This window comes from Drosophila pseudoobscura, chromosome 4, assembly GCF_009870125.1.
Source record: "Drosophila pseudoobscura strain MV-25-SWS-2005 chromosome 4, UCI_Dpse_MV25, whole genome shotgun sequence".
Taxonomy (NCBI): domain Eukaryota; kingdom Metazoa; phylum Arthropoda; class Insecta; order Diptera; family Drosophilidae; genus Drosophila; species Drosophila pseudoobscura.
The window spans coordinates 16,715,750-16,736,094 of NC_046681.1; the positions used below are offsets into that span (position 1 = coordinate 16,715,750).

Genomic DNA, 20,345 nt, shown 5'->3' on the forward strand with positions numbered 1-20,345 from the left:
TACACAAAAAGTTAGTTTGAAGCTTTGACTAAAGGAAATCTTCAGATTTTCTTACCAAATGCAAGTGTTGGCTGACATAATCACACTCCAAGGCACTCCTGTGCAGGCGTATAAACTCCCGTGGATCCTGCTTGGCCCATGGCGGCAAAATGACATGATTTAAGGTCTCTCCATTCTGCTTGGTGCCCAAGTCAAAGTTGTTAAAGTTGCTCAAGAACTCTGGCAGATAAAAGAACTCTGGAATGAGTTCTTTAACATCCGCCATATTCAGTTTGGAGGCCGACAGCCAAGCCTCCTTTATGCTGTGGAACATGCGATCCGCCAGATCGAAATGTCCGCCTTGCAGCTTCAGGAATGGTTGGGCAAACGGCTCCAATCGCACCAGATACGAGCACACAATCATCGCTGAGGAATAGTGGGTGCCATAATGGTAGGGCGGGGTCTCTCCATGTGGATCGTCCCACTCCTTGAAGCGCTTTTGGAACTGCTCCAAGCGCTCGTCTGCCTGAGCGCCCATGGGTCGCGAGAAATCACGGAATGTCTTGGCCGAAGTGAGATCCAGTTCCTCCGAGTCGTAGTCGGCGAGGATCCAGGGAAATACGGGATACTGCATCAGATCGTTGTAGCTCCTGCCCGCCAGGGTGTTCAAATGCATCAGATATTGGAAATTGGAGATCTCCCCGCGCACCCAGCGTTGGGTCACGGATGTTTCGCCTATCAGGCCACTGAAGATCCCTGAGGTTTGCTCCACACTGGCCGTGCGCTTCTGTCCAGCCACCGATTGTTGCGCATTGTCATTCAGGGCCGTGGCCAGGGCCAGGAATCTTTGGTTCACTTTATTCCTGACCTTTCGGGGGAAACTCAGGAGGTAATTGCGTCCGTCTTCGGAAAAGATTTCCAGGGCAATGGGTTGCAAAAGGTACCGCCGCTTGTGCACTTCTCGTATCTCCTCGTAGGCAAATTTAGAGCATTGTCGCAGTTTCTGGCTTACAGCACGCGATGTGGTGGAGGTGGTGCCGCCAGAATTGGGAATAATGGGCTCATAGGCCCCCGTAGGCAGCGTGTCAATGTCGCGTATCTCTCGATTCTTGAGCAAAGTGAAACCATCAACAATATAGCAGTGCTCCTTGCCAAACAGCAGCAGACCCTCGAAGGTGTCCAAACCCTGAATCCTGGCACAGCGAAACATAAAGCTAATCTTCTCCTGTTCTTCGAGTAGCCGCAGGAACGTTTCGTTATCGCTGGTCATGGAAGTGTCCTCCTCCTCTTCATCATCCTCCGGAGCAGTGCCATCAATCGATTCTTGAGGGTAAGGAGCCGATCCGTGGACTCCCATTAGCTTGGGAGAGACAGGAGGTGGCGGCGTTGAGGTGGAACTGCTGGCCTCCAGGCGATGCGGTGCAGCATGCACCGACTCCAGTGATGCCTGCTGCTGCATGGAGGTGTGCTCTGCCTCGGCTAGAATGCGTGGCTGCTGCTGTCCGTGCTGGAAATACGTTTTGCTGTCAAAGCTGGAGGCCACTTTGTATTTGAGCTGACGATTGTCGGCCAGTTCCAGCTCTGGGCGATAGGGATAGTGCAGATAGAAGACATCATTCCTCATGGTTTTCTTTCGCATGCGATGGGGTCCTTCGGTGGTGTCCATTATCCATTTGTCGAGGGTACAGGTCCCGGCGGGACCCCACAGGCCACGCTCCCTCGTGAGCTCCGTCTCCGAGTGCACCCAATCCTGGTAGACATACCGTTGGGTGTGCTGCAGCATCTGCTGGTACTGCTTCGAGCGCAGGTCCAGCAGATCCTTGATCAACTGCACATGGATCCCTGTGGATTCGTAGGCTGCCTCGCGACTCATATTCGACTTTGTGCGCACTAGCTCGTCTTTTTTGACCTTTGTGCGGCTGGCGAGGCGCGTCAGACCACCGGTGACCTTCTGGATCTTTGACTGGATTTGATTGTGCAGCTCCCAGGGCACGCGATAGGAAGCCTTGCGTTCCGCTTCCACATAGTTGAACCACAGTTTGGAGGCCAGCTCCATGACCTGTTCGCGTGTGGTCTGCATGTCGGGCGCCTTCGAGTTGGCGGGAGGGGGCGTCAGGGAGATCTTGAAAACCTCTTCGATGGCGGGCTTCTTGCAGACGTACAGCTCCTCCCAGACACGAAAGGCGGCGCCCACAACGAGATTGCGACCTTGAAGTTGGTTCAGATCCTCATCTTTCGGTTCCACGGTCTCCGTTTGGGGGTTCACATGCCATGTGGTGTTCCTGCTCGTCGATGGCTCCAGAATGATCTTCATATCCGCCGTCAGCTGCAGGAGGCAGTAGGTCAAGCAGCCAATGAACTCCAGTTCGTGATTTCCAGCTCCAAAGATCAGGAGGCGATGTTGGATGATCTTGTGCAGGGCCTCCAAGACACTCATCTGATCCGCACGGGAATCATCGGTGGGACGGGACAGAAGAAACAGAATACTCCGATTCAACGAGTGATGCAGGTGCTCTAGGGACAACGAAGAGGATCTGCGCTTCGCCTGGGCTATCAATTTGATGACGAAATCAAAGATATCGTGAGGATTCCTCGCCAGACAGCCCTGCCACAGTTTATCCACAATCCGTGCCGTCAAATAGAAGACATTCGGCGCAATGTGCTGCATCTGGCTCTGGAGTATGGGCACCAGGGGCAGTGCCGCCTGCTCGCCCACGAGGACATCCGCTGCCAAAAGATGATCCATCAAGGCAATGATAATCAGCGTTTGGTATTGCACCTGCAGCGCCATCTCTGCAGTGTCTGGGGCAGCATCAAGCACGAGATCTATCACGGGCGTGGCCTTTCCATGCATATTGAGACCCAACGAATCCACGACAATCACGCGAAGGAAATCAATGATGCATTTGCACACAGGATGGGATGTGATCTTTGGCTGGACAGCTGCTGCATGCAACGTTTCGGGCGGTGGCAGGACAAAACTGCTGCCAGTGCCATCTGTGGGCGTGGAGGCACCACTATTTGGCTCCGAATCCGCGGCTCGGGAGACTTGAGGGAAGAGCACTGCCACTAGGGATGTGACGACATCTCCTGCCATCATCACGGGCGTAAAATCACTGAGATTCTGGTACAGACTAAACAGCAGCTGGATGATGGTCTCCGGGTGGCTATGCAGCCAAGTGGCACACTCTCCGCCGTGGACTATTGCCCGGACCATGGCCAGGAGCACGCATACGCCTTCAGGGCACACATTGAGCTTTGGGAGCTGTGTGCTGGCAGCCACTGGGGCGCCCCAAAGGAACGACCACACGCGATCCAAGTCGAATTTTGTGTGTTCCGTGGCCAACACCTTTACAGGCTGTCCCATGATCAGAGCAGTGACCAGAAAATAGAGCTCTGGCACATCCAGATGATGCTGCATGAGCCATTCAAGCAATTGGAAACCTGAAATAATGAGATTTTAATGAAATTTCAAAGAAAAAATAACTCTCTGGGCGCACCTGGTATATTCAAAGCCGCCGGACGGACTTCTCCTGCTATTTGGGTGGGCAAATGTTGAATGGTATTCTGTGGCGTGGCCACGATGACTGTGCCCGTGCCATTGCTGGGCCGTTGATTCAGCTGCTGGGCACCCAAACCCATCATTTTGCGCTGGGAAACCATTTCCGTGAAGCGCAGATAGCCCCCATTGTGGGTGGCATCGCGAAACCGCACGAGAAAGCTCTCATTAGCACAGACCACAACGAGTATGCGCACGGCTATGATCACAGTCGTGAAATGGACATGCGGCTGCATGAAGAGCAGCAACCAATCCATTCCCAGGGTCTTGGAGATGTCATCGCAGATCACATAGTTCACTGTGCTCCGGGGGGTAAACAACAGGCCATGGAGCAGCGAAAGACAGCGATTCCGGAGGTAAATATTCTGTGCCACACCGCCATCGGGATCCTCGCCCAAGTTCTTGATGCTGGGCAGGAGCACCGCCCGTTCGAGGGCGCCATCTTGAGCGCGTGGCAGCTTGGCGGCCACATACTGTCCGTAGAGCAGGAGATCCGTGTGTCGGGGCTGGCCTCCGAGGAGAGTTTCCAGGAGATTGAACAGGATCTCGCGCGTCGAATGATCCTGAATGTGCGTGATGATGTGCAGGAGCTTCACCAGCAACTGCAGATCCCTCATGATCTTAACATTTTGCTTTTTTTCATTGGATTCTACCACTAGTTCCAGCAAGTGCTCCAGGAGAGAGCGCAGCAGGCCGTTGGGTGCATTATGCCAGATCTCCAGGTCGCACAGCAGATCCTGGAATGCCGTCACATTCGGAATGGCAGACATATCCTGGCCACTGTTGACGGTACCCACTAGGCCAAACGTTAGATGGAGAATGTGACTGTTTAGGAGATGTTTCTTCTTCTTGAAGAACATCCCCAAGGTCTGATAGCATCTCTTGCGATCCATTTCCGCTTGAGCGGCACGATTGCTGCGCACCACACAGGTCAGGGCCTTGACGCCCGCGTACAGCGACTCCACATCCTGGGCCATGGCTATGATTCCGAGCAGGACATTGCATCCCCCCACAGTGTCAATCATGGCAGAGACAGGATGTGGACTGAAGACGCGCACGCCGAGGTAACCAACGACCACGCCGCCCAGAGAGCGACCAGCGCCAGCCAAATGTCCCGCAGAATTATGAAGGATCCTAATAGAAAGAGAACTGTAGCTCTAGGAAAGGATTATCCTGCGGTTTTCCACTTACTTGATGGGCGTGGCATTCTCATGAGAGTTCATATTCAATTGCTTGGCAATGCTCTTATTATCCGCTCGACTGTAGACCTTGCGTATCTTCACGAGCGTCAGCTTGGACACGGCCTTGGCATTGAGTCCCAAGAGCACACGATCTTCGGGCACCAAAGGAGCCACTGCCTCGGACTGTTTGCCCAGTTGTGGAGCCTGCAGCGAGCCCATGTAGTGTGGTCCCAGCTGGTAGATAGTCTGCACTGTCTGTTGCGGCAGGACATCCTCCAGCAAGTGACAGACGCCTTGCTTCCAGCACAGACGGGAATACCTTCGCCAAATGGGTGGGGTTCCTATGTAGCCAAAGATCTGCGTGGCAGATGTCAGATTCGCGGTGGTGGCCCCCGGATGTTGGGCAATGTAGTGGAGCTTTTGCGTGTGCATCGGGACGCCGTCGAGATACAGCGACAGACTGGAGTTCTTTAGCACCGCGCGGTTGAGCACCACAACGAGATTATGCCACTGGCCCTCGTGCAGGAGATCGGGGCACCAAATGCGTGCAATGCCGTCATCAGATCCCTCTGGCTCCCAATCGCCAATGCCTAGAAAGGATCAGATTGTAGAAGGCACCCATGATGGTATGATGGAAAACTTACTTTTTCTGGGTGTGACCAGTGTCTCTTGGGTGGACACCACAATGGCCTTGTCCCTGGCGGACAAAAGAATGGAAAGACAAGCCAGATTCTCCTCTCGAGGATTGTGGATGGTGCGCACTAAGGTGAGAAGCCTCACACAATGGGGATCCGTCTTGGGATCCGAGAACTTTTCCACACAAAACCACGTGGAATACGTGAGACCCGTTTGCGGTGGAAAAATGCGATCCCCAGCGCCAATCCCGCCAATGGTATTCGCGTCGATGGTGCCTCCAGCTGTGGCTGTCGCCTGGGGAGCCAGCGATGGCAGATAAAGGCAGCCAAAGCCCTCGGCAGACATGTCCAGCTCCACGAAGGGTGGCAGAGTGCTCGAGCCGTGGGCACGGAAATCCCGCGGGGTCGTCATGGACACCAGTGTCTTTATGCGCGTGAGGGGCACGGGTCCCCCGAGGCGGTACGGCTGCTGGAGATCAATGTCCGCACAGGAGAGGGGTTCCCCAAGGCGCAGAAACTGTCGCAGTTCGGTGGGTTGCAGCGCCTGAGCGGCCAAACGTTCAAGGATGTACTGCATGGGCACGTGCAGAGGATGCTGCTCCTCAGCCAGGGCTCTCCTTGTGAGCTTCAGCAGTTTCTCGGCCAAACCATTATCGCACATGATCTGCTGATTCCTTTCGTTCCGCACGAGGGATTTAATGATTTCACTCAAGTAAACTTGCAGCTGTACGGCCTCCAGAGGCGCCTCCTCCAGCTGCACAGCGGGCAGGAGTTGTAGCATACACAAGACCACTCCGGGATGCACAATCCTGGGCTCTGGCATGGGCTGCGTGAGATTCAGTTGGCTGGGATGCACAGGCGGGGCCAGCTCCTTGCTGGGGGAACGCGAATGGGCCGGCGGATCGCTGAACAACGTGATGATGCCACTCAAATTGGGTGCCTCAAAGTTATCCAAAGCAATGCTGTAGAGCAGGCGAAAGACAATGCACACATAGGACAAGGGATAGGGCACATCCTCAGAGAAACTGCAAGGGAAATATAGATTAGAATTGGCTCTCTTTAAGGCTGAGGTCTCCTTACCTAACACTCAGGATATCGCCACTGAATATCTCATGATAATACTTGATCAACGTCTGCTGTGGCTCGTAGCTGCTGCCGCCATTGAAATCCTGCAGCGTGGAGGCGCCCCCGAAGCAGCCCAGCAGCCTTAAAGTGTCGCACAGCGAACTGCTGCTTATTTCCTGATGGAAGAACTTGGCATTCGCCGGCTCAAACCTCATGGCAGTGGCCAGCGTTTGGCAGACAATTTGCAGCAAGAGTATGAGATCCTGTTGGGGTATGCCCGGCTGTGGCTGCGCCATGCTCCCATCGAGGGAGACAAAAACGCTCGTGAGATACACAAAGCCACCCACTTTCCGGAAGACAGTCCGCGTGCGATGCGAATCCTTGAGGCAGCCCAGCAGCATGTTGAGTATCTGTATCTTGAACTCCACCTGATGCGGACTGATGCTGTGCATCAGCGAGAGGATATACAGCATATCATCGTCGCCTCCTGCGGAGAGTATCAGCTCACGAATGATCCCCAGCGCCTGCGGGCGGCAGTGCTTGAATTTCACCAGCTCGTGAGTGCATTTGGCGCCGCCATATTCTCGAAAGATTTGAGCATTATTGCTGGCTCCGCCCCCCAGGAGCATGGTCAGGGCCTCCAGGACATGCTTGCCCAGAGTGTCCGAGAGATCCTCTTCCTGATCCGCTGACAGCTCTACTACCAGCGACTCCTCGCCCTTGGTGATGTCCTGCACGTGTCCCGCATAGCGTGTGAGGCAGTTCACAAGGATTTCCAGTATCCCAACCTCCCGATAGACATCTTTGAAAACTGCATTGTGCCGTAGGATATTCAGGAGGGTTTTGAGACACAGAATACTGCAGGACGTCGACTGATTGTGCTTGAGGAGCAGCGAAAGGCTGATCAACTCCTTGCAGGGCACAAAATTCAACTGAAAGACAATGAATTCCAGCAAATCGAAGAACTTCTCCTGGATCTGCGGACTCTTTTGGTGTATCCGATCCGCAAAATTGCTCAAAGTGTGCTCCGGTTCCAGTATAAAGTAATTGGCATTCTCCGAATGATACACCCTCGATATGGCATCCAAAATGGTGCAGCAGAGAGCAGGTGTTGTGGATTTGAGAAAGACATTTTGAAGCACCTGAAAGGCATAAACATTCCTCACGCACGTCTCACGGGAGGTGGATTGTGGCAGTTGGAAGTTCTGCAGCTTGAAGGCGGTATTGAATTGTGCTGCTGGGGGACGAAGCTCGTAAAAGCCGCACATGCACAGGGAAGAGATCATGAGTACCAGGTTTCGTATAGCTGCTTGGATTTCCAACGATTGACTGCGATTGTTGTCGAATCTGAAAGAGGAGGGTTAAAGAGGAGTTACAGGAGATAAAGGTTAAAGGTAAATCTTATGCTTACTTCAACAAAAAATCACTGAGAAAAACGTAGCCCTGCGAGGCCCGAAAATCATCCATTAGTATCTGTGATACCTGACTAGAGTCCTTGAGGAAACAGAAGACGGTGACAAACATTTCCACAATTTCCAAAGGATTGCCAAATGTCAAACGTTGCATATTATCCACACACAAGGCCATGCAACCTTTGGCTACAAGAAAGAGGAAACTGGTATTAAAGCTCCCCTATGAATGAGTATTATCTGTACATACAATGTATATAGCTAACAACCGCATCTGTTAGACCATGCCTCGATATGGTTGTCAGTATTTCGGCGGCGTTCTTACGCCACACAATATTGTGGCAGGGGCAGGGCGATGTGATGGCCGAAAACAGCAGCGTTAGATCATCCATTCTTGCTAGTTCTTCGGCGGGATAGGGATACGAGCAGAGTTTCACCAGCAGCTGCACAAAGACCTTCTGCAGTAGGGTGCGTCTTTCGTGGGCATTGAAATCACTGATGGCCGAACCATCTTCTGCGGGCTCATCGTCCTCCACAATGGGTAGATCGAAGAACAGGTACAGGCACTTGACCAGCGTTGAGGGTACAGAGGCGGCTGTCATGACCTGCAAGAAGATGGAGAAGAGAATATATGAAAGGTTCGATATGGGAAAAAATAGAGTTTTGACTTGAGATAGTCTTCCATCTACAGCAATGAATGAAACCATCGACTAAGAAACGCTTACACTCTTCTTCTCTTCGTTAAATTTTCTGGACTGGCTCACAGTATCTTTGTTTTCATTGAATTCCCATTAGAGTCGTGCACTACAAACTTTAAACATAGTTTTCCTATCAAAATCTCTCCAAAATGAATCAAGTTTGGGTGTTCTTTAAGCTGATAGAAGTATTTTTAGGCAGCATCTGCATGGGCTTTCATGTTGAGGGCTCCATGTACTGGCCCGAGCCCATACCCCACATCATTCTTTACTGCGCGACCTTTGGCTCCTACACTCTCCTGGCCGCCTTGGGTGCCTTCCGACTGCTGCTGAAAAAGAGTTCGATACTGTCATCAGAGCTACTGCTCGCCGCCAGTGCAATGGGCTTGCACTATTTCTGTGGCCTGCTGGTCATGAGGAGTGCCAGGCAGGATAAGCATTTGTCGGCCATGAATTCCACGTGGCAGTATCTGGAGCATCCGCATTTTGCGCGGTGCAAGAGACAGAGCATTGGGGCGTTGATTACGGGCACTATGTATCTGATGCACATGTTCCTGCTGCTCGATCTGCTGATGCGCATGGAGCCCGGGGCATGGCGGCGTCAAGCCACAGGAGAACTGCGTGAAGGCTTCCCAGATGTGCTGGCAGAACGTTCCACCGATCTGTTTGTGCTCTCGAAGCCAGTCGATGATTTTCTGTGTCGCCGCTGCAAGTTCTATGATCGTCTGGCGCATTCCCAGCCACTGCGTTTCAAGGATACAGGCGTCGATGAAGAAGGACCCACATTTATGGAGAAGGTTTTTAATCTGTTGATTGGCATACGGAATGTCCTTTTCCGCGTGCATGCCGTCGAGAGCGAAGAGAGCTTCTTGGAGACGCCCACAATCACCACAAGTGAGGAGTCGATGGATCTCTACGAGTCATCGGTTTCCATGGAAGATGGTGAGGGACGCACACGCCACAGGGACTCCTGGACATGGCGTGGCTCAAGCGATTCCTCTAGCCTTTGGGCAAAGATCGAGGACTGGAGTACTCCAAATGAACCCATCAAAACGACGGATGAATCTACGCTGAAGGATGTTGACAGTCAGGAAACCATGGTGGGGGATATAAGAAGCACAAGTGATCCACTATCGAGTGAAAGAACAGTTGTAGATTCAGATTTAGAGGAGTCAACTTTAAAGGAAGACAGTCCTGTGCCAAGCGAAGGAATTCAAGAGATTGATGGCTTAAAGGATGAAGAAATGGCACCATTGAAGGATAAGCCAGAAGGAAAAAAAGTTGCCTTTGAAGCGAGGGATACATTCAAGAAAAAATCCCCACCGGTAGGATTAAAGAAAAAGAAAGTAAAGAAGAAAAAGAAGGAAGAAACCCCCACGAAGAGTGTTTCAGAGCCTGTAACTATCCAGTCAGAGCAAACTAAAGAAAACGACGATAATTTACAAGAAGAACAGGAGATTTCTCCTGAGGAACCAACAGACGACTCATCCAAGGATCGTAAGAAACTAACTTTTCATGAAGAAACCAAGGAAGAGTAAAGTCAAATACAGAATCACAGGGAGGCTGGAGATTTCAGCATTCAAAATGCAATTAAATTTAAATTAATTCTCTTTAGCTGAATTATAAAGAGATGTATCCTTAATACCCAATTTATGGATGTTTGAATATGGGTCTATATATCTTTATATATCTTCCCATCTATCTATCAATATATTCTATCTATTCGATGCTGTATTATTGCCTCTCTCTTCCAATCGATATCTATGCTATTTCCTCTACTAGAAACTGCTTCCTTTTCCTCTACCTGTATCAAAGAGACATCTCCATTGGCCAACAGATTCAGGGTGGCCAACAGCATCCATCCGCTGCTTGTCTCCTCCGTTGTCTCCACCTCCAGAAACTTGACAATGGCTATGGAGGCCGCCTCCGTGCTCTGGTTGGATGCCCGCTTGCGTATCTCGCTGACCATGAGACGTGACACCTGCTGGCAGAAGGCCACCACATCCCAAAACTTTTCGCTCATTTCATTCGCTGGACAGCTGCTGAACACCTGTAACAAAAAGTATCGTCTTTAAAAAGGTTCTTGTTTCTCTAAAAATACCAGAAACTAACCTTGCAGAATAGTGGCAGCATTTGGTAGAGCTTCTCATCGCGTTCCTGTTCGCTAAGCGGCTCTCGGGGATGGGTGTACTCATTGAAGAGTTTCTTGAGGGTTCCCAGACTCATTTGGATGCGGGCATCCACCAGGGCTTCCTCGCCAGCAGCCCGTCCATTAGCTGGGGATTGGCTCGAGTCAGCGGGGGGTCTGCTGCCATTACTTGTGGAGTTGCTGCCGCTGCTGCTGTTGCCTCCAGTGGCAGCGCCGCGCAGCTTTCGCATTACATTCATCTTTGGGTTTTTCTATTGCCAAATGTATTTAAACTGTGAACAGATATGAGAAAGAGTGATAATTAATCAGTAAAGAACTTCAGCAAAGAGATGTGTATATATACGAGTATAGTATCCGCCAGATGTGAATCTTAAGTGTGAATTTCGGAGGTATATTTAACAATTTTGCACTGCCTCAAGGCGAAAACACTCTGGTATACCTCTGCAGTATCTATCGACTATCTATAGCTCTCTGAGGAGCTCGAACATATCAGCTGCATCAGGAGGTTAAATATAGATACAACATACCAACTCAATCCTGGCCAGACGTCTATAAGAGTTCAACGAGTAGAGGTCTATTTGTTTAATACAGTGATAACTTTATCAATGTTACTTTATTCTAAATATTTACTTATGGCTATTGTTATATTACCAAGATAGCAGCCACACACGCACAATTGTTCTCAATAAATAAGAGTTTTCAAACTAAACGCTCAAGATTGCACTCAAACCTTAAATATGATATCATCGCACCTCTAGATAGAAATTTATTTCTCATAACAGTTGTGGAATACTAAATTATTAAGAAATCTCAGAGTTATAAGAATATCAATACAATATCACTTATACTAGGAGACTGACGTTACACAATGCCGAGGCTTGGTACGTGCGTACACCAGGCAGAAACCGACAAAGGGTTTCTGTATTATTTAAGATTTTAATAGCCTTTACTAAAGTGTATAGCTTTTTGGGATTGCAATTGCAAAGATTTCTTTTCCAGTAAGAGTTTTATATAGATATTTCAGGGAACTCAGAGTTTTATCTCCATTTCACAATCTAATAAATACTGGTATTCTGGTATTCCATAATCCTCAAGCACCTGTAACTATCTCCCATGTATCCCACAGCTGTAACTATCTACCGATAACTGGCAAAACCCACTGCCTCCTATGTTTTTTTTTTGTTTATTTTCCATATTGTCACACTTCATGCACAATATGTTTATAAATACAGCATATGTTCTTCGAACACACACACAGATACCACCATACTCCCCCCAACACACACAGTCCCCAATTAGATGGGGGTTTTGTATGCCCCAACACTTCACTTGTATATGTAATCGCAGTAGGAATTGCTTTCAAGTGGTTTAGAAATCACATCATCGGGACGGCACAATGGAATTAACTTTATTATTTGCTGGGGTAGCGATTCTATTGATATGTATTTTGAGTTTCTTTTCGCTTTTCGTTTCGTTTGCGCCGCACACACACCACCCCACCCTTCGTTTCAATTAGCGGCGGACCCGCGGAGCCGCATTCGCAGGTGAATCATGCACTGCATTCCGTTAAAATTGTATCGTTGTGTATGTATTAGGAAGATAGACTTTTTAGCATTTTATGTACCCTTTTTTAAGGAGGTAATCGGATTTTTATGAACACAGAAGAAACGCAGATTGAATTATTTACAATTTCGATCAGTTCTTTGTTTGATGCTAGTAAATTACACATTTTATCAGGCAATGATATTCGCTTTTGATTGAAGTTAGATATTTATGCATTTCTCCATCGTTCAGTGAAATTACTGTATTATAGAGCAGGGGCCGGCAGTGCATAGGAGAGTGTTCTGCTGTTGCACTGCCGCTCACGTACAGTGGTTGGATCCAATGCATTGTTCCGTTTTTCCTGCTGTCTTCTGCACACAAACGCACTATAAGCATGTGAGAATATGCACGCCGATCCCTGTTATATATATACAATCAATGTCTCTGAGAGGGTATCAATAGCTTCGGTTTTGTTATCTTTTACGAACATTTTTCATTCGTACTCGTACGTTCTCATGTTCCGTAAATGTGAATGAACGTGGCGACCCCTGCCGCTGCAGAGGCGTATGGGAAAGGCGTAAAAACCGGAAATATTGGGAGTGTGGGGGCGACGACTACGACGACAATGCCAGACGTTACGACCGCGTACTTATTGACTTTGAATGCACATGTAGATACACAAACAACATATATAAATTTGCATATATATTTATAAAGAGAGTAAAGAAAACGCTCAGCCCCCTCCCACCAACGCACACAACTGTTTTATGTACTTATTGCGCACTTGTTTGTTTACTCGCAATATTCCACTCCACTTTACATTTTATCGTATCGTCTCGTATCTCTTTTCATCCTCTCACTCACTCCATTTTTCACCGTTTTTGCCATCACATTTGGGCCACCTAACGGGGCAGCTTTTAGGTTCTGTCCCCCATTACACGCACATTCGTTAACCGCTCATTTGTTTTGCTCGTCTCAATCGCGCTGCTACGACAATTTTTATTGATTTTTCTTCCTCTCTCACGCAGCAACTATCTCTCTTTCGACCTCTCTGACTCTTTCTGACCAACGGAGCACTGGCGCTGCTGATTCGGCAGATCACTTACAAATTTTCAAACGTACTTTTCGCACTTTTCTGTTAATTTTTTCACTTACTTTTATTGCACATTTTCTCATTGTTCTGTGCCCTGTTTTCCTTAATTTTGCAATTGATTTTTGTACATTTTGCTAGTGTTGTTAGTGTTGTGCAGAGTGACCGCCGCGCATTGAGTGATAAAATATATCGTCAGACCCTCAGAAATATACCAAAATATACTGTTCCATTTAAAGAATATACCGAAAAAAACGTACTTAACCCACTTCAGCCCCCTCTATTTAAACAGTTTAAACAACTTGAGGTAAATGGCGGAAAATATGCCTGATTGTAAATTCTTCGTGTAGATCCACGCCATCTTTTCTCTGAACTTAAAAAAGCTAAAAAGAGAGCCTTAACCGATTTGAAGCGAGCTGTTCGACCAGCCATGACCGCCCCCTCGGTGATTTCCACAATTTATGACTTTCTGAAGTTATATTTGTTCTTCTTAGTTTTTGTCGTTTTGAACTTTAACAGTGCTGGATAAGTCTTAACCGTTCCAAGTAATATAGCAGGCAGTATTCGACAGTCTGCATTTTGGCGCATTATTTAAAAACAATTTTAATTAGGAGCCCAAGTAATTATATTGATAAAAGATATCAGAAAAAAACATATGAAATTGGGGAAATTCAAGAAAAGTCCTGCGAAACCAATAAAATTTCGTCATTATCTCTCAAGCTTAAATTAATTAATTTTCTTGAAATATTCTGTCTATTTCCCGACTGAATGTTTTAGTGTCCATTAATTTCTATCATACTCTGTTATCTTAAGGTGCATTGTAGATTTTTTGAATTGTAGCAACAGACAGTGAATCCACACCCTTCATTTCCACTTCCACCTTCAGATATTCAAGGCTTTGCTTGCCATTGTCTACATCCGACTTTGCCGGACATTCTGTAGCACTACAATTAAACACATTTACATATAGCCATGTAATTTGCCTAATTGAGAAACAAGGTTCAATTGGAATGTGACTTTCACACCGATTCGGGTGTATTTATAATTGTTTAATCAGAATTAATTGGTACCAAAGGGATTAAATGGTAAATTTCCGTCTTTAAGAAAGAGAGTTGTGTGAAATAAATATATTTCTAACACTTTGTTCCTTAGTTAGTAATTTATATGTTTTTAAACATGAGAATAAATATAGAAGCAGCATTCAAGTACCCAGGTCTACTAACTTAGTCCTTAAATACATCCTTACATGTGCAAAAGATTATGATGATATATTTTTGGATATAAAGCATCCTTTTATGCCAATAAAATATTCGAAAAATCATCTATTTACACAGAACTAAATCTTAAAACCACAAGGAAATACCTTTGCTCTTTTCTGTTTAGAAGCAAAACTTCTATAATACTCCCATTCTATTTGATCAATTCATGAACCTTAAGCCGCACTTTAAGCCCACAAACAAATTGCTCATTTCAGTAAAACCATAAAACCCGATATGGCATGGCATCCACAAGTGACATTCAAACTATTAAGCAGACAATTCCTTTGGCCAATGATTATGGGCACTTTTGTGGCTCTTTTCCTTCACTCCCTCTTGCAGGCTTTTCTTTAGAGCAATTCAATCTTATTGAATTTCTGACTGCTTGTGCAGCCCACGACAGGCTATTGATCCCCCAGAAATCCCCGCATATACTCGTACGTACATATGTATCTTAGAGTTGAACAAATTGAATTTGATTATTGAATTCACACATTTAGGGGGTTATTAATATTTGCATACGGGGGACTCGTTCTAATTGTTGGCCCCAATAACCGAAATCGGACTAAGTATTACTCACTTAAATACACAGAAGTCGATTTGCATAGCGATTGGGAGTACATTTCCCGCTTTTCTTTGTCCCAATTTTATCCATTTTCAGATTAAATTTCATTTTTTGAATCAATTAAGGATAGTACGTGTCTGAAGGCGTGTCAAAATAAATATTTATGCCCGTACAGCCCGTCCGGCCAACGGGGGAGGATTTTCCGAGTTCCTTGTGTGTCCTGTCTGTCTGGCGGCCCCCCCTAAAAATAGTTTGCTCTTTGGGCGTTGGCCCCCAGGTTTGCCCCCTCTTAAACCTTCGACCCCATTCGGGGTGGTCGGTCATTGCGTGTGCAGTACAGTCACGCCTTTGGCCCCCAATATTCATCCCCCGCCATCCATCCCCCAGTCCACTTAAAGGTGTGTGGATGACTGCCTAAGTTGCAAGAGCAAGTTCTCTTAATGCTTCTTTATGTGGCAATGCTTTTGGGGCTTGGCATGCGCCCTTGCCCCTCTCGTACCACTCGTGCTTTTCTGTCTGCCACACCTGTGGCGGGGTGGGGGGCGTCGTGTCTGCGGCAATATTCTAATGGATTTTTCGTTTCCAGCTATAAATAGGCGCCCGCCCGAACAACTGGCAAACAATTGAAACCATATTTTAGTCGCCTAAGAAGGGGGTATTTTCGGCTGTGGCATTGCGTTAAACCGAAGGGTCCTCGGGGGCACATACGAGAAGGATGTGCCCCTCAAAGAAGGGGTAGCTACAAAGGCAGCAGAATGCGAAGGAAAGTCATTACCCTTCCACTCGAAATGTAATGAATATTCTTTTATTTTCCCTTGCCTTCCTCTTGATGTTTTCGCCTGTTTTGGCCACCCATTTACCCACCTTATCTTGGCATTCTCTTTCTTTTTTTGGGGGAAAAGTGTAAGAGCTTCGGCCCAAAAATCATTTGCACACAGCGACATTCCATGTGGGACTCATTAGAGCAGGGGTCTGGAGATGTCCCCCTTTTATTTTTTGCACAATTTTTGTTGCCTTTTCCTCAGAATTTGGGTCTTCTTTCCCTGAAATTTGGTCTCTTTTTTGCCTCTCTTGGCTGTTGTTGACAATGAGCGAAACATTTTGCGTATTGAAATTGACAAAGTCTTAAGGATGGAGGAATAGGGATATACGGAGTCCTACGTCCTCCCTAAATTCCCCCCTTTATTGCATGAATATTCATGGGGGGGGACCTTAAAGGAGGAGGGAGAGGAGACACTTTATCCTTCGTTTTGGGTGTCGCTTCCTTCCACGGGGGAGCGGCTTCTGTTGGATTAACATAAAATTTCATTTGATTGTGTTTTGGTGAAGATTTTTATGGGTTATAAAGGATTTTATATATGGCAACTAACTTGGGTTTTGTTTTCTTGGGTATCTGGGTATCTGCTGGATAAAAGATGTCTACAAAAATCTCTACGGGCCATCGGATTGATGGCAATGGTCTCCATTATGGACAAGGGCGGGATTTGAGAGGCGTTTATGTGTGCATGGAATACAGGAATTCGAGGTAAATAAATTGGTTTACTTTTGAGAGCGTTTTTAAGGGGAGGATTATGCGGAATATCTAGAAATATGTGGAATATCTTCAAATATAAAAAATTAACTAATAAGTGACAAAAATAATGTATTAGATGTGTTCTGTGATTAGTAATATAGAAGAAATATATAACATATAGGTAAAAATATAATTTGCAAGAAATATGTGGAATAATATGTGTAATTTTTGAGATCTGTAGAATATTTTATAATAAAATCTTCAAAACTGCTGAAAATATATATCTTTCAAAGGTTCTTCAGAATAATATGTGATAAAATAGAGTGTTTTCCAAATTTAAAACAATATTCTTTTCTTTTAAGTTCATTTTCAGTTAAAAGGTGATGAAATTTCCAAAAACAATTAAGGACTATTCTGCAAAAATGTAATCCTAATTGGTTAAAATTCTTTTAAAGGTAAGTTTGCAAACATATAACATACACTTTATCATGTACTTGCCGCCGCATAAACACTGCCAAAAAACTCCCTGAATACCGTCAACTTTTACCCTTGAAACGTTTCAGCGATAAAAAATGTAAATTTAAAGAACTTAATCCCAGAGAGTGGATAAATCCTTAAGGTCTTTAAGATAATGAAAACAGGCGGCAGAAAGGTGTGTATTTGAAAAGCCATCCTAGAGAATTACTTACAAATCCCTGAAACAAGTCAAAATTGCAGCCAAAAAGTATCTGCAAAAATTATTCAATAGATTTAGCTTTGTGCTATTGTATATGCTTTTTATGGACCTTAAGGATATACGGTTCCCATCCATAAAAACCATCGAAGCAAATCCCTGACAGAACAACATGAAATTCCGATTATTTTGATGGGGGAAGTGAGATTTACGATGCAATTTGATGATGGCAATGCGATGATGGAGCAATATGAAAGATTGATGAGCTTTCTTCAAGGTCGTTCCACTTTTTTCTCACTGCTGGCTTTCTGTTGACGGACCGATTCAGTGTTTGCCTGTAAACATTTTAAGCAAATATCCAGAGATTCGTTGATTAAACAGCGAAAGATAAAGAACGACCAAGGCAGGGAGGCTATAAAATGTGAAATTCTGTTGGGGTTTAAGCACAGTTCTCACTCGAATTGATTCGATCATGTATCGGCTACTCTTTTACCTGCTCAGTGGCTGTCTGCTGCTGCTTTTTGTGGCAGGGGAATCATCATCGGAGGAGCAGTCGTCAGAGGAGATTGTAATGGATACGACAGCCATTTATTTGGAGGACTTTCCGGCTGTTTCGGCGGAGCTGATGGAGCTGGGAGAACCCTCGGTGGATGAGCAGAATGTGATGACAGCACAGAAGATCAATTGGATGCCCGTGTGGCAGGAGCAGGATCAGGATAATGCAAGGGTAGCTCGTCAAGTGATGGAAGAATCGAGCACTGAGAGGGAGGTTCTTCCGACTTCCAGCACAGAAAAGGTCTCCCATACCGCCAAAAGCGAAGTCTCCTCCACAGAGGCGATCCCTACGGTGATGGAAACCTCTACCAAGAACAGCCCGGAGGAGCTTTTGAACACTCGGGATAACAAAGAGTGTCCCAGCACTGCCCAACGTGGACTCACAAATCTCATACGCGTGGCACGACCCATGTTGCCTGCCGCAGAGCTCCGCAACATCTTCGCCAATGCCGTAGAGGATCCTCAGGTGAGGGATCTTCTGAAGCTGCTAAAGAGCAATCCCTTCAAGGAACAGGTGGTACTTTTGCGGTCCACCAAGCAGCATCAGATGCTGCAGGACTATATCTGTCGTCGCCTGAAGCTGGATCCCGCCTACTACTTCGATTATGTGAGGATTTTCCTCAACATTCACACCACAGAGGCACCCACCAGCCCTCTGCCCAATCGTCGCAAAGGAATACGTGGCCTGCTGCAGGATGTCCGGGATGTCCTGCCTCGTACCGCACTGAGGGATCTCTACTTGCGGATGTACGCCTCGGATGCGGAGCTCTCCAATGCTGTGCGTCTCGTCCGCAGCTTGGAGTTCCGTCGTTTGCTGCAGGATGTCCGCTCCTTGAAGGAGTATCTCGGCTTGACTGGGGATCTGGAGAAGGCGGGTGTGCCCCTGCGACAGATCCAACAATTGGTGGCAAGTGCATTGGGTTGGGCCACCTTGGATGCCACTTTGGGGGCAGAGACAGTCATTTTTAGTGACTAAACGGGAGGTGGTTTTTTTTCTTTACTTTTTTCTATCTTTATCTATCGAAATTTGTATATTTTTACTCTCTCGATTTGTATCTTTATCTTCCAACTATGTTTCTATTAATTTTTTCTATAAAGTATATGAAAATCTTTTACAAAAACTAAAGAAAATTTTGGAAAATCTTCTCTATAATCGTTTTGGTTTTATTTACATTTTTTTGTTGTTGTTGGGAGAATGTTTTTTGGAATCTCTTAAATTTGTTTAAGAGATGATATTTTTATTTTGAGATTTTTTTCTTCCCATAAATCGAGAAAATATTCTCTTGAAAAATGAAGATCTAAAATATTTCACATTAACATATCCTTACGCCTTATAAACCCTATATTTTTAAACACTTCTTCTTAAGTTCTTTAATCGGTAAACTCAATGATTGTCTGCTTTCAGTAGGAAAATCTCTTCCTGTTTCCTATTTCCCGACTTCCTCTGTTTAATTCCCCTATTCGCGAGGCTCCAGCCCGTTTAGCGGCTCCACTTCAAAGGCGTTGTAAGGCAACACCTTTTGTTTTTCCTTTCATTTGGATCGTATGTTTAATCGATTTTATATATAGATTTGTCTTTAACGCTTCTTTATCGCGATATGTGGGATGGCGGCGTGGCTCATCCATCAATCCAGCAAACTCTCATCAGTCATCTGTCAACCAATTTCACTTCTGTGGCTCCAGGGCTCTCAGAAAATACAAAAAAAAAGGGGAAGCGCGACATCTATGACGTGGGGCAGGCACCACATCATTCTCCAGAGAGAGAGAGACGTCCCCCAACAACTGGGCAACGAATTTATAACTCATTCGTTGTGGCACGGCATGGACTCTGGGATGGACATGTTTACAACTTTTACAGCGGGGCATGCAGCCAGGCAACCGAAACCACTTGAAAATTCGTTCAGGGTCAAAATCATTAGGGCAGGCAGGCAGCCAGCAGACAGCAGACAGCCAGTAGTTCTTCTACTGTTTGTCGCCGCACCACAGCCACAGCAAGAGCCACAGCCGCATGCCACGCAGAGGCCGTGGCATAATAAACAACAAATACAAATGAGAATTGCTGCCGCTGCCGCTGCTGCTGCCACACATGTTGCTGGCGTTGCGCCTTCAAAAGAGACTTCATCGAGGCTGTCAGCGCCGACATCTAATCGAGGCAACAGTTGCCATAAACAAATTACAAACAGATCGAATCGAGCAGACAGTAGCCGGCAATCCGACAATCCGACAAATGTCGGTTGTGGGACGGCTATAAATAATACCCCAAAAAGGGCACCAAAACCCCAAGCAACGTTCACGGAAATACTCGTATTTACTTCAGAGTCAGAGTCAGAGTCAGCGCCAAGTCTTTGGTCTCTGAAATACGTGTCAAAATAAACAAACATTTGGAAAAACAGCAACAGCAACGGCATCAGCAATTTCCAGTAGCAATCGCAGACAGACGATGGGTCACAGTTCAAACGATAAGATAGCCACGATCTAG

The 20,345-nt window shown here is 46.6% G+C and overlaps 3 protein-coding genes across 4 annotated transcripts in view; 2 read left to right on the plus strand and 1 right to left on the minus strand.

Annotated features, from left to right (window-relative positions):
• The window catches only part of bchs (WD repeat and FYVE domain containing 3 bchs), a 16,775-nt gene extending 3,254 nt beyond the window's left edge, over positions 1–13,521 (minus strand). The window contains exons 1-10 of one of the 2 annotated variants that reach the window (XM_015179786.2): positions 13,370–13,521; positions 10,636–10,944; positions 10,328–10,573; positions 8,079–8,433; positions 7,831–8,017; positions 6,435–7,766; positions 5,364–6,379; positions 4,730–5,309; positions 3,480–4,672; positions 56–3,423 (exon numbers count right to left, since the gene is read on the minus strand). In XM_015179786.2, the coding sequence (XP_015035272.2) occupies positions 56–3,423; positions 3,480–4,672; positions 4,730–5,309; positions 5,364–6,379; positions 6,435–7,766; positions 7,831–8,017; positions 8,079–8,433; positions 10,328–10,573; positions 10,636–10,911 (8,553 nt within the window). In that variant the 5' untranslated portion in view covers positions 10,912–10,944; positions 13,370–13,521. Of the gene's footprint in view, positions 1–55; positions 3,424–3,479; positions 4,673–4,729; positions 5,310–5,363; positions 6,380–6,434; positions 7,767–7,830; positions 8,018–8,078; positions 8,434–10,327; positions 10,574–10,635; positions 10,945–11,199; positions 11,297–13,369 lie in introns of those variants that run through there. The other variant, XM_002132188.3, reaches the window with a different exon arrangement.
• Positions 8,619–10,123, plus strand: LOC4818054 (uncharacterized). Its single transcript, XM_001357178.4, has one exon. It carries the CDS (start codon positions 8,676–8,678, stop codon positions 10,059–10,061), a length of 1,386 nt encoding a protein of 461 aa, XP_001357214.3. The 5' UTR covers positions 8,619–8,675; the 3' UTR covers positions 10,062–10,123.
• A 4,235-nt stretch (positions 13,522–17,756) lies between the features above and the next one.
• Positions 17,757–18,885, plus strand: LOC4818047 (uncharacterized). Its single transcript, XM_001357179.4, has one exon. It carries the CDS (start codon positions 17,784–17,786, stop codon positions 18,840–18,842), a length of 1,059 nt encoding a protein of 352 aa, XP_001357215.3. The 5' UTR covers positions 17,757–17,783; the 3' UTR covers positions 18,843–18,885.
• The last annotated feature ends 1,460 nt before the right edge of the window (positions 18,886–20,345 follow it).

Coding starts and splice junctions, on each gene's coding strand:
- LOC4818054 (XM_001357178.4), top strand. CDS start 8,676: ATGAATCAAGTTTGGGTGTTCTTTAAGCTGATAGAAGTATTTTTAGGC.
- LOC4818047 (XM_001357179.4), top strand. CDS start 17,784: ATGTATCGGCTACTCTTTTACCTGCTCAGTGGCTGTCTGCTGCTGCTT.